Consider the following 24,024-nt stretch of genomic DNA (forward strand, 5'->3'; position numbering starts at 1 on the left):
CAAAAAAAGCTGTTCTCTCTCCCTCTTTAACAATTTATCCTGGAAATTTTCACACATATGCAAAAGTAGAAATCACTGGTACAATGGACTTGATGTACCCATCACCCAAATTCAGCAATGGTCACTATTTGGCTAATCTTGTTTCATTTCTACCCCTACCTACATACTCTCTTGGCCAATTATACTGTATCAAATCCAAGATATCATATAATTTTATCTCAGTATTTTAGTATATATTTTTATTTCTTAACTAAAATACCATGATCATATCTAAAAAGAAATGAACAGCAGTGAAAACATTATGGTGGTCCATCTACTGCAATTAGTGGATATATCTAACTCTCTTTTTTTTTTTTTCCAAAAATGATTTGTTTGTTTATTTTCAAGTCAGAGTTACAGAGAGGGAGAGATAAAGAGAGATCTTCCATCTGCTGGTTCACTCTCCAAATGGCCACAACGACCAGGGCTGAGCCAGGCTGATGCTAGGAGCCAGGAGCTTCATCTAGGTCTCCCACAGGAGTGGAAGAGACCCAAGCACCTAGGCCAACCTCTGCTGCTTTTCCAGGCCATTAGCAGATAGCTGGATCCATATCTGTGCAGCAGTGGCTGAAGAATACAGTGTTGACAGCATGCCAGCCCTAACCCACAAGCTGCTCATCTTTTAGACAAGATTGGCAAGCGAACAAACCGTTGTAACACAGTGCAGTAAGTGCACTTAAATCTCTAGAACAAGGTGTCTATGCAGAAGGGTGTATATAAGTGAAGGAGCGGTTTCCAGCCAGCCTGCACTGTGAGGTATTGGCAGAGAGAGAGAAAGGGTTAGGATGGTTTGGAAATGGTTCAGATAAGAAGGAAGCCAATTTTGCTGCTGAATGCATGTAAACAAGTTGTCTCACATCTCAGGATTGACTCTCTTTTCCAAAAGAAGACAGCACCACAGAAGGACACAAAGCATTAGAGACCATAAAACCAAAGAAAAAGTCTTTCCTAAATAGAAGAAAATCCTGGGTGGGACTGGAAGAACAGGAAAAAAAAAAAAAAAAAAAAAAGGATTCAATGTGTGGGTCAATGGAGTGCCGTACTGAGGTAGGTGCAGGAATGCCTAGGATGGACCAGGGTCTTACCTTCAAGGAACTCGTAGATAAGACAGAATGAGCATTCAATGAGTGCTTACCAGAGCCTTCCTTTCCCAGGCACATAGACATCTTCAGGGCTTGCTGCCTAAGATCTCTGCTTGGGGCCAGCACTGTGGCATAGCCAGTAATGTGGCATCAGCATCCCGTATTTGTGCAAGTTCAAGTCCCAGCTACTCCACTGATGATCCAGCTCCCTGCTAATATGCCTGAGAAAGCAGAGGAAGATGGCCCAAGTGCTTGGGCCCCTGCACCCACATGGGAGATCCTGGCTCCTGGCTTCGGATCTGCCCAGCTCTGGCTGTTGGAGCCATTTGGGGAGTGAACCAGTAGATGGTAGATCTCACTCTCTCCCTCTCTTTGTAACTCCGCTTTTTAGATAAAATAAATTTTTTAAAAGAATAAGTTTATTGTTGTGCAAAAATGAAATCTATATATAAAAAAGTAAAATTGAAAAGTGTTTAAGCATAGCAGCATTATGTAAGGAACAAGAAACTTTGCTCTGTACCATGTAGGACTCAAACTGTAAAAAGAAAACAATTATAGCTGTGATAGATGAACATTGCCAACTCAGAGTTCCCCTGTGTCCACAAAAAGGACAGCAGGCAGTTTTGAAGTAACTGCCTTGGTCAATAGAGCAATGGAGAAGGCACCAAGTTCAGCATCAGAAACAAGAGCATGGTTCTGTGGCTCCCCAGCTGTGTGCTCACGAGGAGGGCCCAGTCCCTCTGCATTTCCCCAACTGCAAAATGGAGATACCATTGCAGGTGGCCAACGGAGACACTTCTACAGGGTTGCTAAATGCGTGGGCCCAAACGTTCCGAACAGCAGGTACAACTGAAACGAAAGGACAGAAAAAGACACAAATGGAAACCAAAAGAGAACAGAAGTAGCGAAACTCAGAGCATGTAAAATAGATTTTAGATTAAAAGCCAGAAAAAGAGACAAAGAAGGTCATTAACAATGATAAAGGGATTAACTCAATGAGAGGATATAACAATTATAAACATATGTGCAGCTAGCACTGCGGTGTAAAAGGTTAAGCCATCATCTGTAACACCAGCATCCCATGTGGGCTCTGGTTCGAGTACCTGGCAGCTCCACTTCCCATCCAGTTCCCTGCTAGTCTGCTTGGGAAAGCAGCAGAAGATGGTCCAAGTACCTGAGCACCTGCCACACATATGAGAGACCCAGAGGCGGGCACTGCAGCTCACTAGGCTAATCCTCTGCCTTGCGGCGCCAGCACACCGGGTTCTAGTCCCGGTCGGGGTGCCAGATTCTGTCCCGGTTGCCCCTCTTCCAGGCCAGCTCTCTGCTGTGGCCCGGGAGTGCAGTGGAGGATGGCCCAGGTGCTTGGGCCCTGCACCCCATGGGAGACCAGGAGAAGCACCTGGCTCCTGCCATCGGATCAGCGTGGTGAGCCGGCTGCGGCGGCCATTGGAGGGTGAACCAACGGCAAAAGGAAGACCTTTCTCTCTGTCTCTCTCTCTCACTGTCCACTCTGCCTGTAAAAAAAAAAAAAAAAAAAAAAAGAGAGAGAGAGAGAGAGAAAGAGACCCAGATGAAGCTCCCAGTTCCTGGCTTTGGCCATTTGAAGGAGTGATGGAAGATTTCTCTCTCTCTCTCTCTCTGTCTCTCTCTCTCTCCTTTTCTGTGTAACTCTGCTTTTCATATAAAATAAATTATTCTTAAAGAAACAAAAGGCATATATGTACCTGACATCAGAGCACCCAATTACATAAAGTAGGTACTAATGGATTTGAAGGGAGAAACTGACTGCAAAATAATAAATACAGGGACTGGCTTTGTGGCCTAGCAAGTTAAGCTGCCACCTGAAACGTCGGCAGCCCATATGGGCACCAGTTCATATCCCAGCTGCTCCACTTCCGATCCTGCTCCCTGCTAATGGCCTGGGAAAAGCAGCAGAAGATAGCCCAAGTGCTTGGGCCCCTGTCACCCACGTGGGAGACCCAGACAAAGCTCTGGCTTCCAGCTTTGGCCTGGCTCAGCCCTGGCTGTTGCAGCCATATTGGGAGTGAACCAACAGATGGAAGATCTCTCTCTCTCTCTCTCTCTCTCTCTCTGTAACTCTGGTTTTCAAATAAATAAATAGATCTTTAAAAAGATAAATGCAAAGAAAATGGCACTGCAAACTGTTGCCCATATCAAAGGTAGGGAAGGCCTTGCAAATGAAAATCTCCACAGAACTTTCTCTACCTCCTCCTCAATTTGTATACTATAAATGTGCCTTATTGTCAAAAAGGCATCCACCTTCTCTGGAAAGCTTCTTCTCCTCAAGCCACAGAACCTTGTTTTTTTTTATGGATATAATTCATATATCTTGAAATTCACCATTTCAAAATGTGCGGTTCAGTTGGTTTAGGTATATTCACAAGGTTGTGCAACCATCACCACTATCCGACTGCAGAATATTTTCATCAGCCCCCAAAGAAACTCTGTCACTCCTCCGTTCCGCCTTCCCCATCCCCAGATGCCTGGCAAACCACTAATGTTTTATGTGGTTTCCGTCTCTGAATTTGCCTGTTCTAGACATTTCATATAGATAAAGTCATAGAACATGTGACCCTGTGTGTCTGGTTTCTTTCATTTAGCATGTCTGTCAATACTTCATTACTTTTTATGGATGAATCATATTCCATTGTATGGACATAACACATTTTATTTATCCTTTCATGAGGTCATGGATATTTGAGTTGCTTCCACTTTTTGGCTAGCATGAATAATGGTATGATGAACAAGTTTTTTCACTTCTCTTGGGTATATATACCTAGGATTGACATTGTTTAGTCATAAAGTAACTTTATGTTGAACTTTTCTTTGTCTAAGATTACTTATTTTAAAGGAGTGACACAGAGGGAGAGACAATGAGATAAAATCTTCCATTTACTGATTCACTCCCCAAATGCCCATAACAGACAGGGCTGGGCTAGGCAGAAGCCAGGAGCCAGGAACTCCACCAGGTCTCCCTGTGGGTAGCAGGGACCCAAGAATTTGGGACATTATCCACTGCTTTCCCAGGAGCATTAGCAGGAAGCTAGTTCAGAAGCAAAGGAGCCAGAACTCCAACTGGCACTCTGACATGGCTTGTAGGGGTCCCAAACAGTGGCTTAACCCACTGCACCACAATGCCCAACCCATCTACCTTGAACTTTTTGAGAGACTGTCAAAGTGTTTCCACCGTGGTTGCACCATTTCATCTTCCCACCAGCAATGTATGAGGGTCCAATGTCTCCATATCTTCTACAACAAATACTTGTTTTATTCCTATCATCATTCTTCATCTTACCCATCAACCCTGCCTCAGCCACATTAATATTACAACAAGTCTAAAAACTATTTAAAGGCCAAACTTCCTTATGTTTACATTCTTGTCTATTTTCAATGCTCATATATATAAATGTGATTCCAAGGTACTGTTCCTGCTTTTTCTTGGTAGAGAATATTCAGTATTTCAGCTGCCTTGGCTAGCAGGGTGGAGGGATGACAACTCAATTCATCATCATGTGGTTCCTCACTGATTCGAGAACCAAAAGCCACTCTGGGAGCCAATCCTCACCTTAGGAAGGTTTAAGAGTAGTATTTGAGGGGTTGGCATTGTGGCACAACAGATCGAGCCACTGCTTCTTATGCTGGCATCCCATATCAGAGCGAGGGTCTGGGTCCAGCTGCTCTGCTTCCCACCCTGCTCCTTCTAAAGTCCCTGGGATGGCCCAAGTTACATAGACCCCTGACACCTGTGCGGGAGATCTGGATGGCGTTCTAGACTCCTAGTGATTCTGTCTGGCTCAGACCTAGCTGTTGAGGCTGCTTGGGGAGTGAGCTAGCATGCAGAAGACCTCTCTCCATCACTCTGCCTTTTAAATAAAAGATTCATTTTGTTGAGTTGAAAGGCACAATTACAGAGAGAGAAGGGAGACCGAAAGAGAGTGGGATCTTCCATCCACTGGTTCACTCTCCAAATGGCCAAAACAGCAGGGCCTAAAGTCATGAGCCAGGAGCTTCTTCCAGGTCTCCCACATGGGTTGCAGGGGCCCAAGCACTTGGGCCATCTTCTGCTACTTTCCCAGGTGCATAAGCAGGGGTTTGGATCAGAAGTGGGGCAGCTGGGACTTGAACTGGTATCCCAGGCAGCAGCTTTACCTGCTACGCCACAATGGCAGCCCCAAATAAATAAATCCTTTTTAAAAAGTTGCTGGTAATTTCTGTGACAGTGTTGTGGTCTTTTTTTAAAAAGTAATTACAAATTAAGAATTTATTTATGGGAGCCAGCGCTGTGGCGTAGCAGGTAAAGCTACCACCTGCAGTGCTGGCATCCCATGTGAGTGCTGGTTCAGGTCCCGGCTGCTCCACTTTTGATCGGCTCTCTGCTATGGCCTAGGAAAGCAGTAGAGGATGGCCCAAGTCCTTGGGCCCCTGCACCCATGTGGGAGACCCGGAAGAATTCCTGGCTCCTGGCTTCAGATCACCACAGCTCCGGCCATTGAGGCCAATTGGAGAGTGAACTAGTGGATGGAAGGCCTCTCTCTCTCTCTGTTTGTCTCTCCTTCTCTCTCTGTGGAACTGTTCTTTCAAATAAATAAATAAATCTTTAAACAAAAGAATATATGAGTTTTTATCTTTTTGTAAATAAAAAGGTTTAAAAAAACAAAACAATTACAGAAATGGTGATTTTTGTTATGTCCTAATTGCTTAATTGTTCTCTATAAACTTCAAATAAGTAAAATAATATAAAAATAGACTTTCAAATCTTTATAGAACAAAAAGAAAACCATAGCAATCATTAAATACTTCTGGCTTTTCTTTACTCCTCCCACAGATAAATTCACAAATATAAAAACTGATGTACATTTATACTCTGAAGTACAAATCTCTGACAGTCAGATGGTTATTGGGTTTGTTTTGTTCTGTGCAAAGTCACTATTCATATTTACCTGCTATGGGAAGCAGAGTACAGGCTCAATGGAGAATAATCATTAAATACTGATTATGCTTAAGAAACTGTTGTAAGAACATACAATAGTGCATATACTTGTGATAATTACGTTCTTCTTTTCAAAGTAAACAAAGCTTTAGATTATAATGTGAGACCTGAGCCTGGATCAAGGTGTAACTATTTTAAATTAGGCCTCCATCTTGTAACTTGGGCCTGACCAGGCCCTGAACCCTAAGCCAGAAGCTCTTAAAAGTAAATAAATGAACTCCCCTTGAGATAAACTCTCCTAGCAACAGCCGATTAGCAGATAACAGAGAAACACCTAGAGTTCCTGGTGTCTTCTCAGGGCAGATAAGGTGATTGATAGCTTCCTGAGACCCTGCAGTTCGGCATGTCTCTGAAAACCCTGTAAAAACCCTGTTAACTGAAGGGTCGGGGCTCTCAATTCAGACCCGCTGCGTCATTGTTGATTGAGAGTCCAGGTCCGGACCTGCAATAAAACTCTTGTGCGCTTTACAGGGGTATCGGCTCCTTGGTGGTCTTTGGGAACAACTGAACTGGGCATAACATCTTGGGGGCCCGCCCGGGATCCCCAAAACCCAAGTACTCCCGAACCAGAGAGTTGAAAGCCGACTGGTCAGTATATGTGTATTCGTTCTTGTCCTGTCTTGTCTGTATTGGCCCTTTTGGTAATTATCAGTCTGTATTCTGTAGGGTCGGCAAAGGGCCTAGGCGGATGCCGGAGGGCCGCTGACCGAGGGTCTAGGAAGACGTTCCAATTCCTCTCTTAGTAGGGGATGAGGTTCCCCACCTTACTAGGAACGAAGTGGGTCACTCCCACAGTGCAGCGGATGTTCCATTTTTGTCTTTTTTGTTTTGCTCAGTGTCTTTCTGTGAGCCTCTTTGGTGTTTGTTTTTGGCTGTTTGTATTTACCTTTCTGAAACTCATACAATGGGAGGGACTCAGACGACTCTTCTTTCTCTTCTGACAATTTGAAAGACGTAAAAAGTAAGGCACAGGATTTGAGTATACAAGTTAAGAAAGGGAGACTAACCACCCTTTGTTCTGCAGATTGGCCTAACTTTGAAGTAAGGTGGGCGCCTGAGGGCACCCTTGACCTTGCTACTATCTGTTCTGTTGAAAGTGTGATTTTTTTTTTTTTGACAGGCAGAGTGGACAGTGAGAGAGAGACAGGTCTAACTTTTGCCGTTGGTTCACCCTCCAATGGCTGCCGTGGCCGGCGCGCTGCGGCCAGCGCACTGCACCTATCCGAAGGCCGGAGCCAGGTGCTTCTCCTGGTCTCCCATGGGGTGCAGGGCCCAAGCACCTGGGCCATCCTCCACTGCACACCCAGGCCACAGCAGAGGACTGGCCTGGAAGAGGGGCAACCGGGACAGAATGCGGCGCCCTGACCAGGACTAGAACCCGGTGTGCCAGCACCGCAAGGCGGAGGATTAGCCTACTGAGCCGCGGCGCCGGCTTAAAAGTGTGATTTTTCTCCCCAGATCAAATTCCCTACATCCTGGTCTGGCAAGATCTGGTAGAAACTCCCTTTCCTGGTTAAAGCCTTTTTTACTCCCTCAGGAACAGCCTTCGAAGGAGATTTTAGCCGTCCAGGACTGTCCCGGCAAAGCAGATAAAAAGAAAAGTAAGACTTCAGCCTCGGCGCCGCTCTATTCTGTTTTACAGGGCGACTCTGAAGATTTGATTTTCCCTCCTCCCCACCAGCTGCCCGGCCCTGGCTGTGGGGCTGGCAGCAGGGGCACAGGAGAGGGTACAAGCAGCTCCCCAGGGGCCGGCAGATTCTTCCACTCTCCCATTACACTCAGCAGGGAAACCCCTGCTGTGTCATTAGCAAGTGCTGGGAACCCCCTGTGTGTTCAAACAAAGCTGGCCCTGTGAGCCTCAACCTGCAGGACTCAGCTGGGGCCCAGGAATGGCAGGTGGAGGATGGGAAGGCGTGCCTCCGGACTCATTCCTTGGGATCCTAACTCCCCGAGCCAGACCCGTTCCCCCTAGACTGACTCCCCATAGCCGACCAAATGGGGCAAGTGGACAGATCTCCTGGACTTCAGGACCCGGTAAGTCGCCCTGGGGCGCTCTGTACTCAGGCCCGCCTTTGTGAGGAAGGGGGGGGGGGGCTTCTGTTGCCCCTCTATCAGGCACCTGTCTGGTGTCTGTAATGGAAGAGAGTACTTAAGTGGTGTGAATGTGTTTGTGGCTCCACAGCCCTGCGGCTACGGAGTCTGAATGAGCCCTAACCTGCAGCTCTGTGTTCGCAGGGAGAGCGGCCAGGTGGGCAAAGCGATCTCACTCCGGATCAGTGCCTGTTCCGGAGGTCTTTGTCTCTTGTTTTGTGCAACCAAGGGGAACACATTATGGGAAAATTCCATTCAGAACCAACTGTTCTAGACTGTAAAAGGGTTGCTAGAATAATACTGTGTTCTAAGTAAAAAAAAGAGGGACATTTTAGACTTTTAACTCTTTGGTTTGTGGTATGTTAACTCCACCCCTTTGCTGGGAGTGGAGGGATGAGAGGTCAGCTGCCAGTTGGCATGGGGTAGTGATAACTTAAAATTCTCCTAAATCAAGTTAATCTCTGGTGAGATTTTCATCCAGGACACCCCAGCCCCCTGGCCCACAGTCACTCTTGGGACCTGTCTTGCAGCTGCTGGAACAACTGTTTCAGAGACGGTACCAGGTATCTGACTGTTGACTGGGTGCAGCCCGGGACAATTTTTGGTGAAAGACTAGGCTCAAATTCAACTAAAAGTCTAGGGAGACATACTTGATAAATAACAATCTCATACATAAAATTGCTACAGTTATGGCTTTTGTGACAATTTGGTAAAATGTAACTGGACATCAAGTTTAAAGAAAAATTAAATTTAAAACCAAAAGGGCCACTGCTTTAAAGAAAATGTTTTTGCTGTGTAATCTGCCAGGCTCGTTTTGTTACTGGGTTTAACAGATCCAACAAGGCAACAATGGGTAATCAGAGCTTTATTATGGCCTCTAAGGTGGATCTTACAAAGTTAAACACTTCTGGTTTAATTTAAAAAAGGGTCTATAAAGTAAAGGGCCAACTTTTAATGTAAAATAACTGTCAGAGGCCACTTCCCATCTAAGATAAGGGCAGAGTCATCACTGTTATTGCCACCGCTGCTGCTGTTGCAGCTCTTCAGGGAAACCTGTGCAAGGTACAGAGGAGAGAATGGCCATGGGCCACTGGGCCCAGCCAATTAGATGGCCTGGGGGCCTAATGCACTCAGTGCCAGGCATTGTGGAGGGCAGCAGGGTGCCTGTGATGTTCTCTGCCCCTCCCACACACCAGGGAGCCTGAGCCACCTGTTGGCCCAGCAGAGGGAAAATACCCAGATCCTTAAGGTTGCAGCTCTGCTGGGCTGAGTGTGCTGGAGCCCAGCACAGCAGCTCCGGAGGTCACTGAAGGTGTTCCTGGTGATAACCAGATAGGTAGAGCACCCAGATAAGTTCCTATATAAATTCTTGGTTACAAATTGTGTTAACTCAACCTCCTTGGATATGGTCCTGTGCTAACAGACAGGAACAGAGCAAAATTCTTGTGACCGGGACTCAGCCCTGAGTCCAAAGATCAAGGGCCCACCAGGACTTCCACAGCCTCTCCACCCACTCTCCAGGGAGAGCCAGAAAAGGCCCCACTACCGTCACCTCCCATTTCCTTCCTTGGGAGGCCAGAGGCCCCTCCCCTACCAGACGGGGGGAAAAGTCATTAAAAACTGAACTGAGGGGCCGGTGCCACGGCTCACTAGGCTAATCCTCTGCCTAGCAGCGCCGGCACACTGCGTTCTAGTCCCGGTCGGGGTGCCGGATTCTGTCCCAGTTGCTCCTCTTCCAGGCCAGCTCTCTGCTGTGGCCAGGGAGTGCAATGGAGGATGGCCCAAGTGCTTGAGCCCTGCACCCCATGGGAGACCAGGAGAAGCACCTGGCTCCTGCCATCGGATCAGCGCAGTGCGCCGGCAGCAGTACGCTGGCTGCGGTGGCCATTGGAGGATGAACCAATGGCAAAGGAAGACCTTTCTCTCTGTCTCTCTCTCACTGTCCACTCTGCCTGTCAAACAAAACAAAACAAAACAAAACTGAACTGAGGGCCTAAGGCTCCTGAAAGCAGTCTGGGAGCCGGCAGCAGGTGCTGTTATTCACTGCCGGGATGGATGGTGGCTTCTTCCTGACAGACACTTTTTGTCCCAGATTACCTGGCCTAATCCCTGCTTCATCAGCTTCATGGAAACATTCACACGGGGAAAACAGCTTAGAAGCTCTGGTCAACTGGTATTATATGACTGTGCTCCCCATGCTTGACAGAAATGTAACTCGGAGATGCTAAACTTGTGCCTGCAGCAATGCCAAACAGGGGCCCTCACAGCCACCAGGAATATGAAGAACAGGACGAAGCCTGTTTGAGGCCTAGAGATAGACTTTGCTAAGTTACTACCCAGCAGAGGCTAAGGATACCTGTTTTTACTATTTATAGGACTCAGGCTGGGTGGAGTCCTTCCACACCAGAACAGAAAAAGCCAGAAAAGGCACCAGGGTTTTGCTGATTAAGATTTCACCCAGGTATGGGGTGCCTACCACTATTGGAAGATTAAGGCTGAAATTTGATGTGCTGCCTTGTTTAGAAATGTTGTCTTAATTTGGAGATTCTTAACAGGCTATTCCAAAATGTAAATCAAGAAAATTGGCAGATAAAAAACATCACAAGTGTAAAAATATGCGCTTGATAAGGAAGGTTAAGAAGGAAAGAGTTTTTTAAATAAAAAAAGGACATGGTATATAAGAATGACTTCATCCTGATGGCTAGTTTACTCTAGACTAGAATGGGAAAGAAAGTTTCAAGTAAGTTACAGAAGGTGTGAGGAAGTCACAGAATGTTATAAAAATTTTTTTTGGTTACAAAGCTATCAGTCTATTTTTCTTTGACATAAAATCAAAATCTGATCCTCTGTTAAAGCAATGAGTTAAAGTAATCTATTATGTTCTCTTGAAGTCTGTTAAATTCTAATTGTTTAAAAACAGTTAAGTTTTTTTTTATTAAGAGCTATGGGTTATTTAAATGTGTATTTTCAGGCATTTAAATAATCCCCTTGTAACAATGATAAAATTTGGTCTATATTATGTCTGAAGGGTTAAAAAGTTAGAAGCCGCTTCCCCCCAACCTCCTCTGGTGAACTTTCCTGACCTGTTAGACTTGCTCTGCATAGCCATTCTCTGTAAGTTAATTAGTCAGTAAATTACCCCAATGTGAGCGTAACCTTAGTTTCACCTAAGATAGAAGAAGTCACCGTCACCGTATATCTCTTTGCCTCCTGGAACTCTGACCCCACCATGTGTCCCTTATCGCCATTCAGCTGCATTCCTAGGTATCATCAAGGCAGTTCCTGCAATCTTGTGTGGCCCTCCCTTTTGGCAATAGGAGGCTTTTTGATACTCCCTGTATAGGCCATATGGTTCTTTGAGGTCTAATCAAGCCCTTACTTGATATCCTGTACTCCCTGTATTCATAAATCAACTGGTTGTAAAATCACTTAACTTGTATCAATTGTTTACTCTATACCACTGTCTGCTCTATGCAATGATTGATTTTCTTTGTTTAAACGTGTATAAAAACCCCAACCCAAGACTATTCGAGGCCGCTCGCCTGTACTGGGACGGGGGCCCCCGACATGTCGGAACATCAATAAACTTTACCCTTTGTTAATTACATGAGAGAAGGTCTCTTGGAGCGTTTTTGGGGTGGCAAGAGCAATTCAACTCTAATTCGACTGTAACATGTCATTATGTTAAAAAATCTTATTTCAATCAGATATTTTGAATTTTGAGCCTTGGCATCCTTGACAGTCATTCAAAAAAATTGAAATTTCAAACATTTAAACTTTGACAATTTACAAATTGGCCCTTGTAAATTGTCAAAGAACTTATGTCTCTCATCTTGTAGAGACACCAACTAATCAGGCTATTTGGATCATATTAGAAGTACTGTCGAAATGTAAAGAGTGATAAATTTTAAGTTTTAATATAAAATACTACTGCTATAAATGTCTAAAAGTTAAAAAGTCTAATGATCTTGTGTTACTACACATGATGGTTATCTTAAAAAGAAAAAGGGGGGGGGGCCCTAAAGGCATAAAAGGGTTAAATGCTTTGTAGAATCCTACACATGCTTTCAAAATGCTGTGTAAAGTAAGCAAGTGCCTCCTGTTGAGTTTATAATAAGTTTAAACGTGGCTATTTAAAGTCTTTTGTCATCCCCAGTTTTGTATAGGTTCTGATGGACTTTTTCCAGCCACTTCTATTGTATTCAGTATTTTGGAATGGCTCTGTAAACAGATAAAGCCAATAATGCATTACAGGTGCCAACTGAGAGGAAGTATGGTTAGCTTGAGGTAAGAGCAGAAAGTAATTTGAATCAACTGGTAATTTATAAGAAGAAGTTAAAGATGTTAAAGGCTAATACTGAAACTGCTTTATTGTTCCATCTTGTGTGTTATGTTACATGTTATGCAGATTGTATGTCTATGGAAAAATTTAGTAAGAAGTTTATTTTAATTGGCTTACGGATAGAAGATTATTTATAAATTTAAACTGCCAAAATTAATCAAAGATACATTTTGATTCATGTGACCTGAATCTCTGTATCAGATGTTTTAATTCTGTTGGTTAAAAAAAAAAAAACTAAAATTGTTTTTATACGTTTGTGTTTGAGTTTGCTAGTTACGCTAGCTACACCATGTTAAATATTTAAGAGATGTCTCCAAATACCTGTATTCTTAAAATTTGTAGAAGGCATTGGACCTTCTGGTAAATGTTTCCCTAAGTTGTTATCTAATGGTTAAAATCACTTTTCATTTGATATTGCTATTGTCAGCAAACAATCTGGGACTTGCTCCCTCATTTCTCTATTCTCTTTAAGATGGGAGAATAACTATTCTGAAAAACTCTGTGGATGTATAGTTTGATTTTTAGATCTTATAAAAGAGGTGGCTAACATTTTCTGTAATAACAGAATAGCCAAAAGGAGAGCTTAAATTATAATTTCACAACTAGGCTTACTTCGCCATGGGCACAGTAAACAGGCAAAACCTCCTTTTCAGACCAAACAAAAAACAAAGTTTAAAGTGAGGACATAGCTTTCCTCATGGGCATCGTCTGCATCAAAATAAAAACTATCAGAACATGCCTGTGACTGTAAACTTCTAGTTTAGGCTACAAGGATTAGAGACGGGACTTAAGCATCCCCTTGACTTGCATCCTCTGGTCTGCTTTAACAAAGAACATGAGGAAAAATAAAGCTAGGCTGTCGCGTCCCTCGACCAGCAAGGAAGACACGACCCGAACTCTTCTTCCAGCAGTTTATTCAGGAACCTCTTTCAAACTTTGAATCCCGCGCCCTTTTTTCTCCCCTCCCTCTTATAGCCATCCGCGCACCAATCAAAAGCGGCCAAGTGGCAAGCATTGATTGGTACAGCAACGCGGAAGCCGGAAGGGAGCTCAGACATCTCCTTATTAGGAGATGTTTGTTTCTCGCCAGTCCTTCCGGGGGAAAGGAGCCGGCGCCATCTTTAGGGCGCCGTGCAATGGCTCCCCACACTAGGCCTCAGAAACAATGTAAAGATAGGTGGCAGGTCTATTAAAGGCTGCTCCGTACAGTGATCTGCCATCAAGGAGACCCAACGGGCCAGTCCACTACACTGGTTTTCGATGTGGAAATTCAGGGCTTCTGAAAAGGTCAGCTTATGAAGAGCCCTGGCAGCTCTGCCAGCCAAGAGTTGGATCACTGGAAATGGACCTGCCCCGGAGTCCAAGGACGCCCAGGTGAGAGCCACAGATCTTGTCGACTCTAAGCTGAAAAACTTCACTTGCCCGGCTTCCAAAGTAACCGCCGCTGCAGAAGGGACGGCAAAGCAGGGTCAACACTGCAGGCAGAACTTAAATTTCCTGTTAGCGATGCCACCTGCCTTTACCTGGCCAGCTCCCTCCCAGGCCAGCTAGGTAATGGAAGTCAACAGGGTGCCTTTCCAAGGAGGTTCGCACCTCTCTTAGGATGTACCCCATGTAAAAAGATAAATAGGTCTAGGCTCATAGCTGCCAAGGCCTTAAAGCCCCTTCTGTCAGTTTCTATTTGGCCTAGCATCTTTCTGTCCTTTGTTATAGACCCTGACTAGAAGACAAGGGTCAGCACTGTACAGTTGATGGTCCTGTGAAATCAATACTAGCCCCTAGATGAGCAGGCCATTAAAGTGGGCAGAAGGGGACCATGATTGGTCCCCATAGTTACCAGTAGAAGGGGGGAATGTGAGACCTGAGCCTGGATCAAGGTGTAACTATTTTAAATTAGGCCTCCATCTTGTAACTTGGGCCTGACCAGGCCCTGAACCCTAAGCCAGAAGCTCTTAAAAGTAAATAAATGAATTCCCCTTGAGATAAACTCTCCTAGCAACAGCCAATTAGCAGATAACAGAGAAACACCTAGAGTTCCTGGTGTCTTCTCAGGGCAGATAAGGTGATTGATAGCTACCTGAGACCCTGTAGTTCCGCACATACACCCCAGCAGCTCGGACCCTATGCTTCGGCCAATCAATTCAAAAGGCATCAACCCCAAAGCCATCCAACCACCTTTAGTAGGTCCGTTCCCGCCACTGGATGCACGAATCAATTCTAAGAGATGTTCTTTGAATTTCCTGCAGGATGAGATGATTTGCTAAATGGAACCATGATGTATAGAATGTCTCTGAAACCCTATAAAAACCCTGTTAACTGAAGGGTCGGGGCTCTCATTTCAGGCCCGCTATGTCGGTGTTGATTGAGAGTCCAGGCCCGGACCTGCAATAAAACTCTCGTGCGCTTTACAGCGGTATCGGCTCCTTGGTGGTCTTTGGGAACAACTGAACTGGGCGTAACAATAAACCTTTCAAAATTTATTTTTGAAGAGCTGTGAGGTGACTGTTAATTCAGCTTGATTGGCAGTGATTTTTTTTTTTTAAGATTAATTTTATTTGAAAAAGAGTTACAGAGAGAGGTAGAGACAGAGAGAGAGGTCTTCTATCTGCTGGTTCACTCCCCAGATGGCCGCAATGGCTGGAGCCCATTCGAAGCCAGGAGCTTCTTCCGGGTCTCCCATGCAGGTGCAGGGGCCCAAGGACCTGGGCCATCTTCCACTGCTTTCCCAGGCCACAGCAGAGAGCTGGATCCGAAGAGGAGCATCTGGGACTGGAATTGGCGCCCATATGGGATGCCAGTGCTTCAGGCCCGGGCGTTAATCTGCTGCCACAGCGCTGGCTCCTGATTGACAGTAATTTGTCAAACCTTCTCAAAAAAACCAAGCAAGGGAAGGCTGTTTCCTGATACTGCAGCAGGACCCAGCTGACAAACCTCTAACACAGGTTTGTGAACTGTGGGCTAAAAACCACCTCTGATGTGGTTTCTTTCAATCAGTGTTCGACCAATGTGACGTCTTCCAGATCATGTTTAGTGATGCTAATCAAGTGCCCCAGGCCTTCCCGCTGCTGTTTTGAATGTTGATTTCTCACAACAGGTCTGCCTCTAGGTAGCATCTTCAGTATTCAATGCTCCAAGTGAGTCTGCATTCTGATTTGGGATATCAGTTCATTAAGTCGGCCCTTAAACTGGGTAGGGTTGTTTTTTTTTTTTAAGTAGCATTTGAATAATTTTTCACATGCACTTCAATATTTCATTTCAATCTCTCCTTTTAGGGTTGGGAAGTCGTTTTTTTTTTTTTTTTTTTTTTTTTTTTTTTTTTTTGACAGGCAGAGTGGGCAGTGAGAAAGGTCTTCCTTTGCCGTTGGTTCACCCTCCAGTGGCCGGCGTGCTGCAGCCGGCGCACCGAGCTAATCCGATGGCAGGAGCCAGGTACTTATCCTAGTCTTCCATGGGGTGCAGGGCCCAAGCACTTGGGCCATCCTCCACTGCACTCCCTGGCCACAGCAGAGAGCCGGCCTGGAAGAGGGGCAACCGGGACAGAATCCGGCGCCCCGACCGGGACTAGAACCCGGTGTGCCGGCGCCGCAAGGCGGAGGATTAGCCTAGTGAGCCGCGGCGCCGCCCAAGGTTGGGAAGTCTTAAACCCAGGAGACGACTCTCTTAGCCACTAGGGGGCAGTCTAGACCAGGTCGACGCGGGCCCGCATGCAGGCGCACGCGCACGCGCACATTCAGAGCTCCGCCCCCTCTCCGCGGACGCTTTTCCCTTCCTGCCCCGCCCCGCCCCGCCTGAGGGGCGGGGGAACAAATGGTAAAAAGTGTATGCGACCAATCCACGCGCGCCTCCGGAAAGCGGCTCTCCACACCGGCTGATCAAGTCTGATGACGTAGCCACGCTCCAATCCACACGCTGGGGGCGGGGCTGAAGTTCGGCGTCGCTGAGGGGAGGGAGGAGTCCGTCTGGTGGAAACACGTGACCCGGGCCTGCAGCCGGAAGCCACCTGTCTCGTAGGCAGCTCCTCAGGCACCTTAAGGCTGCGATGGTGAGTGAGGGCGCATGCGCAGGAGTGAGCGCCCGGGCTTCCCTGTCCAGGTTCCCCGGTCCTGGGTGGCCCCCTCCTGGGCCTGTACCCCACCCTCACCGCGAGTCCGCCCCGGGCCGAGAGGGATCTGTGGGAGGGCATTCGGGGCTGGGAAGTTCCCTGCGGGTCGGGGCGGGGTAGGAGGGGCTGGGCAGAAGGGCCAGCGGGGCTGCGGAGACTGCTTGGGTGGCGAAGGTGGGATGTGGGGGGCCGAGAGTGGGTGCTGACGGAGGCTCTGGAGCCTCAGAGGTGGAGGCCGCGTAGAGGGGCCCTGGCGGGGGCGAGGGGCAGCCTGCAGCCGTCGTCCGGAGCGGGCCTTCGTGCCGGCTCGCTTTTCACTGCTTGCATCTTTACCCACTAGACTTCGGCGCTGACCCAGGGGCTGGAGCGAATCCCAGACCAGCTCGGCTACCTGGTGCTGAGCGAAGGCGCGGTGCTGGCGGTGCGTCCTGGGGGAGCACACAGGGCCCAGCCTAGCTTAAGTGTCCCTGTTCTCTGCCTTTGCCATAGGGAGCTTGCAGTCAGTCCCCAGTCCGTGGAGGCTTGGGCTCGCATCCGTTTTGCACTAAGTTACTAACTTTGAACCAAAGGCACACGCTAGGTATAGGTTTGTGGATAGCTGACCCTACCTACGTGTTCCTCTAGCCTATTTTTATTTTATTATTTATGGGGTTAGCGCTCTCGACGCTTCTGCACTAGGTAGAAAGACAAGGCTTCAGGTCCAAGGTGGAAAGCAACGCAAGTGGGAGAGACTGTTGAAGGGGTTCAGAAAACCACGCCTGGGCTCCGCAGGAGAACCTGAGTTGGGCAGATTTCTCGGGGGAATTCAGCTGAGCGCACAGCAGGGGCGGTTGTAGGTGAGCAGAAGAGTGTTCAGGGCCGGGAAGGGAACACATTTGCAGGGGTGGACGCTGCCTGGCGAATTGGTGGTGGGTTCGTGTTGAAAAGATTTGGGGAAAGACAAGGATACGGTAAGGAAAAGATCCCGCCATGGAGGACTTCCAAGGCCACGGTGTTAAACGCCTCTAGACCTAATCTTATAGGAGCCTTGAAGTTTTTTGTTGTTGTTTTTAACAGAAATGTGACCCAACGGAAGGGCTGAGCAGGATTGTTCTGTTAGTGGTGTGAGGACGGTGCTGGCAGGGGGATGCCCAGGCTGGTGGCAGTGAGGAGCAGGAGTGAAGAGGTTTTAGAGGAATCTTGGTAGTGACTAGATAAGAAGTAGAGGAGACATTTCTCTGTCCAGAGTTTGAACTCAGAAGCCTGGAAGAAGTGTTTCCCAGCCCGGCGCCGTGGCTTACTAGGCTAATCCTCCGCCTTGCGGCGCTGGCACACCGGGTTCTAGTCCTGGTCGGGGCACCGGATTCTGTCCCGGTTGCCCCTCTTCCAGGCCAGCTCTCTGCTGTGGCCCGGGAGTGCAGTGGAGGATGGCCCATGTACTTGGGCCCTGCACCCCATGGGAGACCAGGAGAAGCACCTGGCTCCTGCCTTCGGATCAGCGCGGTGGGACAGCCGCAGCACGCCAGCCGCAGTGGCCATTGGAGGGTGAACCAACGGCAAAGGAAGACCTTTCTCTCTGTCTCTCTCTCACTGTCCACTCTGCCTGTAAAAAAAAAAAAAAAAAAAAAAAAAAAGTGTTTCCCAAACAGGACATCAAGAAAGGAGGTTGACTGGGGGCAGTGGATAAGGGGAATTTTGATGGCCTGACTTTAGGCACCAAATTTGATACAGAATAGCAACTAATATGAGTTGTTCTCAGTGCCTCCACGTAATCCTCACAAGCCTAAAAGATAGAGATCGGTGTCCCCAATTTAGGGATGCGAAGACTGAGGTACAGGTGTCTAAGAACCAAGGGAAATAAGCGTAACTTAGTGGGAGGAGGCTCGAGTCAGTGAGGTGGGAGGAAGTTGAGTCACCGGAAAAGAGGAAGCCCAGGCCACCATCCGCACTTCCCCAGGGGGCGAGGGGCAGGGAGGGGTTCCACAGAGGCGGTGTGTGTTTTAGATTCTGCAGACCGAGCAGCGGGGGAAAGCAGAGCACTGAACAAGCCCGTGGTGGGTAGGCACTGATGGTGGAGACCGTGGACAGGGCGAGAAATCCACTCTGAAGGGGTTCGAGAACTGTCTGGGAAGGGCTGAGGGCATCTCTCATGAGGGAGGCCCAGGATGGTAGGGATGAGCAACGGGGTAGCCCGAGGCGGGTGACCCGCAGGGAAGTTTTAGGTCCATTCGTTGGGCAGATAGGAAGGGAGACCCTGTGCCTTCACCTCTGTCACCTCCCCCCCTCTGCATGCAGTCGTCCGGGGACCTGGAGAATGACGAGCAGGCAGCCAGTGCCATCTCAGAGCTGGTCAGCACGGCCTGCGGATTCCGGCTGCACCATGGCATGAACGTTCCCTTCAAGCGCCTGTCCGGTGAGCCCCAGCCCCTGCCGTGGTGGTGGGGGTACCTCTAGAGGCTTCTCAGGGAAGACACCTTGCTTCTTCCCAGCACCTCCTGGGGTCCCTGGCTCAGCCACTTCCTTCCCTTGGAGATTGGCCCCGTGCATGGCACCCGCTAACCATGCTCCCTTCCCTCCCCTGGGGCGGGGGAAGGTGTGTCTCCCCTCCAGTGGTCTTTGGCGAGCACACGCTGCTGGTGACTGTGTCGGGACAGAGGGTGTTTGTGGTGAAGAGGCAGAACCGAGGCCGGGAGCCCATTGACGTCTGAGCCTGCCCGAGGGTGAGGGTCAGAGCAGTGGATGTGGGGCCGCGGGCCGGGGGCCTTGGACGAGGAAGACAGACACGTCGTCCGCCTCTCTTGGCTTGCTGCTAGAACTAAGGTCTTCTGCTCACCCGCCGTCCCACCCCTGTGGAAAGGCAGAGGCTTGGAGACTGCTGTGTTTCAGAGAATGGAGGCAAGGGGACCTCTGTCGTCCTTCCCTCCCTCCCAATAAACTTGCGTCTGATGTTCCTGGGCTCGGGAATGTGTGTCCTGGGGGCAGAAATGGCAGGGCGGGGGGTCTTCCACACAACCCCGGGTGGGTGGGCCGGGCACAGGCTGGGAATCAGAGAATGTGGCGGGGCAGGGAGCTCTGTGCAGGCACGGAGAGGGGAAGCCCCCTGCAGCCCTGCGGTCTCTGCGCCTTCCAGCAACACAGCCAGCCATTCTTCTCCCTCCAGGACAGGCATTTAATAGGCTTACTTCAGGTGGAAGCAGGAGTCGGAGAATAAGTTACAGGACGGACCAAAAAAAAAAAAACCCCAAAAAACACAACAAACCACAACTTAAAGTGCTTCAGGCTGGCTGCCACCGTAAACACGAGGGGCAGGAGGAGGCCTCCTCGCTGTCTCCCCAGCCCCTGAGACAGGAGGGTCATTGTCGGGGTCCCTTTACCATCACCACCCTCTAATCTCAGCCCTGCGGGTGGGAGGGAGGGAACGAACACAAGAATGAGGAGAACACTTTGTAAACGTAGACCCAGGGTAAAGGGCAGGGGGCAAGGGAGCTCCTGGGGCCCTCGCCCTGGCCTAGGGGTGGGGCCAGCCCCCCCCACGGGAACCGGGGCAATACTGTTGGCTTCACGCTGTGGCCACACCCGCCCAGTTCCTGCTTCTGCCCTCAGCCCTCCTCAGCAGACACAGACAGGCTGCCCTCCGGGGCCTCCTCGCCCACAGCAGGAGGCAGAGCCTACGAGCCAGGACCGCTCCAGGGCTGTGGGCTTCCGGAGTGTGCATGGGAGCAGCGCCGCGTGGTGCTACTTGACCGGCTCCACCACCAGGACCTTGCACTCGCGCTTGGCAATCTTGTCCAGAGAAAGCACAGCCTTGTCCGGGGGCAGGTAGAGCGGGCGGCCGACAGGGGAGGCCACTGGGGGCGTGATGGCCCTGCGCTCCATCACGCTGCCCGACCTGGGAGAGGGCAGAGAGAGGCCGTGGGCTGCGCTCAGAGCCGCGCCGCGCCCCGCCCCCTGCTCGGCCCACCCCGGTGCCGTACCTCATGAGGTGGCTGCGGGAAGGCTGTTGGTGGGAGAAGGACTGCGAGCGGCCCAGGCTTGCCTGGTGTCTCTCCACCAAGTCCCGGACGGCAGGGCTGCTGGGGCTGCTCTTGCGGGAGAGCGGCCGGGCCTCAGGCGGAGGGTGGGACACGCTGGCCGTGAACTGCAGCTTCAGTTTCATGTGCTGGCTCAGCTGGGGGGGGGGGCGGGGGGCGCAGGTCAGCTCGGCAGCACAGCCTCCGGGCCTGGACCCCTTTCATGACCTTCGGGTCTCCACGCCACCTCTGCTCGGCTCGCTAGGGCTGCCCGTTTACCTTTCCCCACCCCACCATTCCGCAGCACCCAGCCCACCTCGAAGAGCCCTGTCCTCAGGGCCTGGAAGGCCACGCTGAAGGTGAGGGCGCTGCCCTTGCGGGAGAAGCCGAGGTTGTTGAGGGGCGTGTGGCAGACGATGGAGTCCAGGGCTGCCTGCATGGCGCGGCGCTCCTCCTCACACAGCTGCTTCCCTAGGGGCAGAGAACAGGGGCCGGTCAGCCCTGGACAGCGCGCCTCAGTCCCCAGCGCCATCAGCGCCCAGTCTCACTGGGTCCCCGAAGTTATCCTGTGCAGTAAACTGGAAAAAAAAAAGTTATGTTTTGCTGCCAGTCATAGATAACATGCATTAACTATCCATGACATGTTATCTGTTCTACTTCAGAGATGAGCACGGAGGCCCAGAGAGGTTTAGTAACTTACTCTAGGTCACAGAGCTAGCAAATGAGAGCAAGAGCTCACACCAGACAGCGAAGCTCCTGTGTCTCCGCACTTCGAGTCACTCAGCCCCACTGCCTCGCTAACCCTCCCTCTGTGACACTGGGCAGACCACTTGGGTACACAGCTCGAGCCAGCTGCCGCGAGGCAGGCGCCGTGGTGGGGCTGGCTCACCTCCATGGCTCCTTCCGTCCCCTCCCCTCAAGGGGCACGGCCCCAGCCTGGCAGCTGACCCACCGGCCTGTGCGTGCTCTGGGGTCCACACAAGCCTCACAGCAAGGAAGTCTTGCAGGTTGTTGAGCAGTGTGTAGGTGACGGTGAAACGCTCGTAGGTCCGAACAGGGGACTCACAAGAAGCAGTCATCACAAAGCAGGGACGGTCCAGACGGACACTGGGCAGGCTAGGAGCGGGGAGAGAGGGAAGCTGGTGTGTGTGAAGCAGCGGAGGCGAGTGCGGCGGTGTCTGGCGGGGACCCTGCACACTCACCGGTAGTGGGTATAGATGCTCTGGGTGAAGGGCAGCTTCGGGGTCGACCACTGAACCACAGCAATCAGGGGCACCTCGAGGCCCTGCGGAAGGGAGAGGGAGACTCCACGTGTCTCGCCGTCCCCTCCCACTCTTATCAAGCCCCCCCTCTTGGCTTCCCACTTCCATTTTTCACTTCTTTTTCCCTGGACACACCAGGCCCTTAGGCTCACCTCCTTGGCCCCTGGAGGGGGCTGCTCACCCCCCCTCAGCTGGAACAGGAAGTTGTGTTCCTCCAGGGCACTCAGCGGGCAGGGGAAGCAGCCAGAGGTGCTGGGGAGCCGGCAGAAGGAGCCCATGGAGACTTCCCCCGACTGGTGGCTAGTGCAGAGGAGAGGGGGACAGGGCGTGATCTCCCCACGCCAGAGCTCCGCTCCTGCCTCCTCCCCCACCCCTGGACCTCACCAGACGTTGTCCACCAGCAGCACGGAGCCGTCGGGCATGACAGGTAGATAGCTGGCGTTGAAGTTGGGGAGGATTCGGATGTCCCAGATGGAGATCTCCTCCTGGGAGGAGCTGTTCAGCACTGTGGGGCGGGACCCGCTCCGCTCAGGGTGGCCGGCCCCTCGGCCCCCCCACCCCATTTACCCAGAAGAAGAAAAGGACCCCGTCCCCACCTGCCTGCCCCAAATGACCGCCACCCAAGACTGGAGCTGGCCCATCTGCTCACCCTTGAGCACGGTCAAGTGTTTTCCAGCCACAGTGAACTGCCGGCATCTCAGAACGGGAGGGGGCAGCAGAGTCAGCAGGGTGCTCACTGCAGGAGAGGGCGAGGCAGGAATGGGTGTGGGCACAGACTCCCCTCCCACCCACAGCTCTCACTACCCCCCCCCCCCCGCCACGGGGCACGGCAGCATCACCCCTCCACTGTCCCCACGAGACCCCAGACTCTAGCCTTTTCCCTCTGCACCGCCCCCCACACACACCTTGGGCCTTGAAAGCGCTCTGCTCTCCCCGGAAGGTCTCCCCCGGAGACCGGGTCTGCAGCAGGCGCAGGTAGCCTTGGTCTCTGACCTCCGGGGCCTCAACCTCCCGCTTCCACACGGTCACTACAATCTGGAAGCAGGAGACACACGACTCCAGGCGAGAGGCAGACTGATGGCAGAGCCGTGGACGGTGTCTGAGTTGGGGCAACAGCTCCACCCCTTGTCGATCTTACCTTGGCCTTGGGCGTCCCTGGGGGCAGTCTATCCAGTGAAACAGTGAGTGGGAAGATGACCTCATCTGTGGACACGATTGGTTCTTCCACAGGCAGCTGGGGTTGGGAAAGGGGAGAAGAGGTCAGGGGAGAGTCAAAGTCGCAGCCTGCGGAGGTCCCTTTAAGGGCTGCTCAGCAAGCCCACCCCTCTCCTGCCTCCCGCCTCCCACCTCCCACCGCCCGCAAACACACACCGTGTCCACCTCCCTTCCCGTCTTTGCCGCCCAGCAAACCGCCCCTCCGCCCCGTGCCGCGTCACCCCAAGCTCCTCACCGTGGTCGCTCCCCCTGAGGTAGCAGGGCCGGGGCCGTGAGTGAGAAGGGGGCTGCAGCCTCGGAACAAGCCCCCGCCTCCAGGGTCCCCTCCCCCTGGGGGCTCGGGGTCGGGGTCGCCGGCGCCACCGCCCCCCGGCACCCCGCCTCCGGCGCTGACCGAGGCCAGGGCGGCCAGGGCGGTTGCCAGTTCTGCCCAGGCCCCTCGGGAGCCCAAGCCCGAGCCGCCGCCGGACCCCGCACCGCTCCGGCAGCGCAGCACCAGCAGGAAGCGGACCGTCTCCCCCAGGTACAGGTGATTGCGCCGGGGCAGCAGCCGGTACCGGCCCGGGTCTCCCGCCAGCTCCGCGCGCGGCGGCAGCGGCACGGCCGGGAAGTACATCGAGTAGTCGCACTGGGACTCCATGGGGCGGCGAGGACGGCGGCGGCGTCCGGGGCCAGCCGGGGCGGCCCAGCAGAGCAGCCCGGCCCGGGATCGCGGGCAGCGACCCGGAACCGCGACCCGGCGACGCCGGAATGGGAGCGCGGGGCCGAATGACTGGAGAGAAACCGGAAGCGGAAGGGAAGGGGCGTGGCCTCCGCGGCCCGGGGTCCGTGGGCTGCGGCGAGGAGAGGGTCCGGGTGGATTTGTCTGGTAGAAAGACGGTGAAGAGA

General features: G+C 51.1%; 2 protein-coding genes across 5 annotated transcripts; one reads left to right on the plus strand and one right to left on the minus strand.

Annotated features, from left to right (window-relative positions):
- The first annotated feature begins 16,324 nt into the window (after window positions 1-16,324).
- Window positions 16,325-19,599, plus strand: LAMTOR4 (late endosomal/lysosomal adaptor, MAPK and MTOR activator 4). Of its 3 annotated transcripts, none has more exons than XM_002724248.5 (4): window positions 16,325-16,610; window positions 17,011-17,091; window positions 18,945-19,062; window positions 19,260-19,599. In XM_002724248.5, exons 1-4 carry the CDS (start codon window positions 16,608-16,610, stop codon window positions 19,355-19,357), a joined length of 300 nt encoding a protein of 99 aa, XP_002724294.2. In that variant the 5' UTR covers window positions 16,325-16,607; the 3' UTR covers window positions 19,358-19,599. The 3 variants fall into 3 exon arrangements, with proteins under 3 accessions (XP_002724294.2, XP_008251803.1, XP_017195913.1); XM_008253581.4 differs by having other exon boundaries at window positions 16,327-16,610; window positions 19,243-19,599; XM_017340424.3 differs by lacking the exon at window positions 17,011-17,091 and having other exon boundaries at window positions 16,366-16,610.
- Window positions 19,600-19,794: 195 nt separating this feature from the next.
- On the minus strand, window positions 19,795-23,917 carry TRAPPC14 (trafficking protein particle complex subunit 14). Of its 2 annotated transcripts, none has more exons than XM_070064421.1 (11): window positions 23,372-23,917; window positions 23,060-23,155; window positions 22,827-22,956; window positions 22,571-22,657; window positions 22,306-22,426; window positions 22,074-22,221; window positions 21,862-21,944; window positions 21,549-21,775; window positions 20,976-21,130; window positions 20,624-20,817; window positions 19,795-20,538 (listed from the first exon to the last, which is right to left on the minus strand). In XM_070064421.1, exons 1-11 carry the CDS (start codon window positions 23,774-23,776, stop codon window positions 20,385-20,387), a joined length of 1,800 nt encoding a protein of 599 aa, XP_069920522.1. In that variant the 5' UTR covers window positions 23,777-23,917; the 3' UTR covers window positions 19,795-20,384. The 2 variants fall into 2 exon arrangements, with proteins under 2 accessions (XP_069920522.1, XP_002724293.5); XM_002724247.5 differs by having other exon boundaries at window positions 21,612-21,775; window positions 23,372-23,916.
- Window positions 23,918-24,024: the final 107 nt, after the last annotated feature.

This window comes from Oryctolagus cuniculus, chromosome 19 (genome assembly GCF_964237555.1).
Source record: "Oryctolagus cuniculus chromosome 19, mOryCun1.1, whole genome shotgun sequence".
Classification (NCBI taxonomy): Eukaryota; Metazoa; Chordata; class Mammalia; order Lagomorpha; family Leporidae; genus Oryctolagus; species Oryctolagus cuniculus.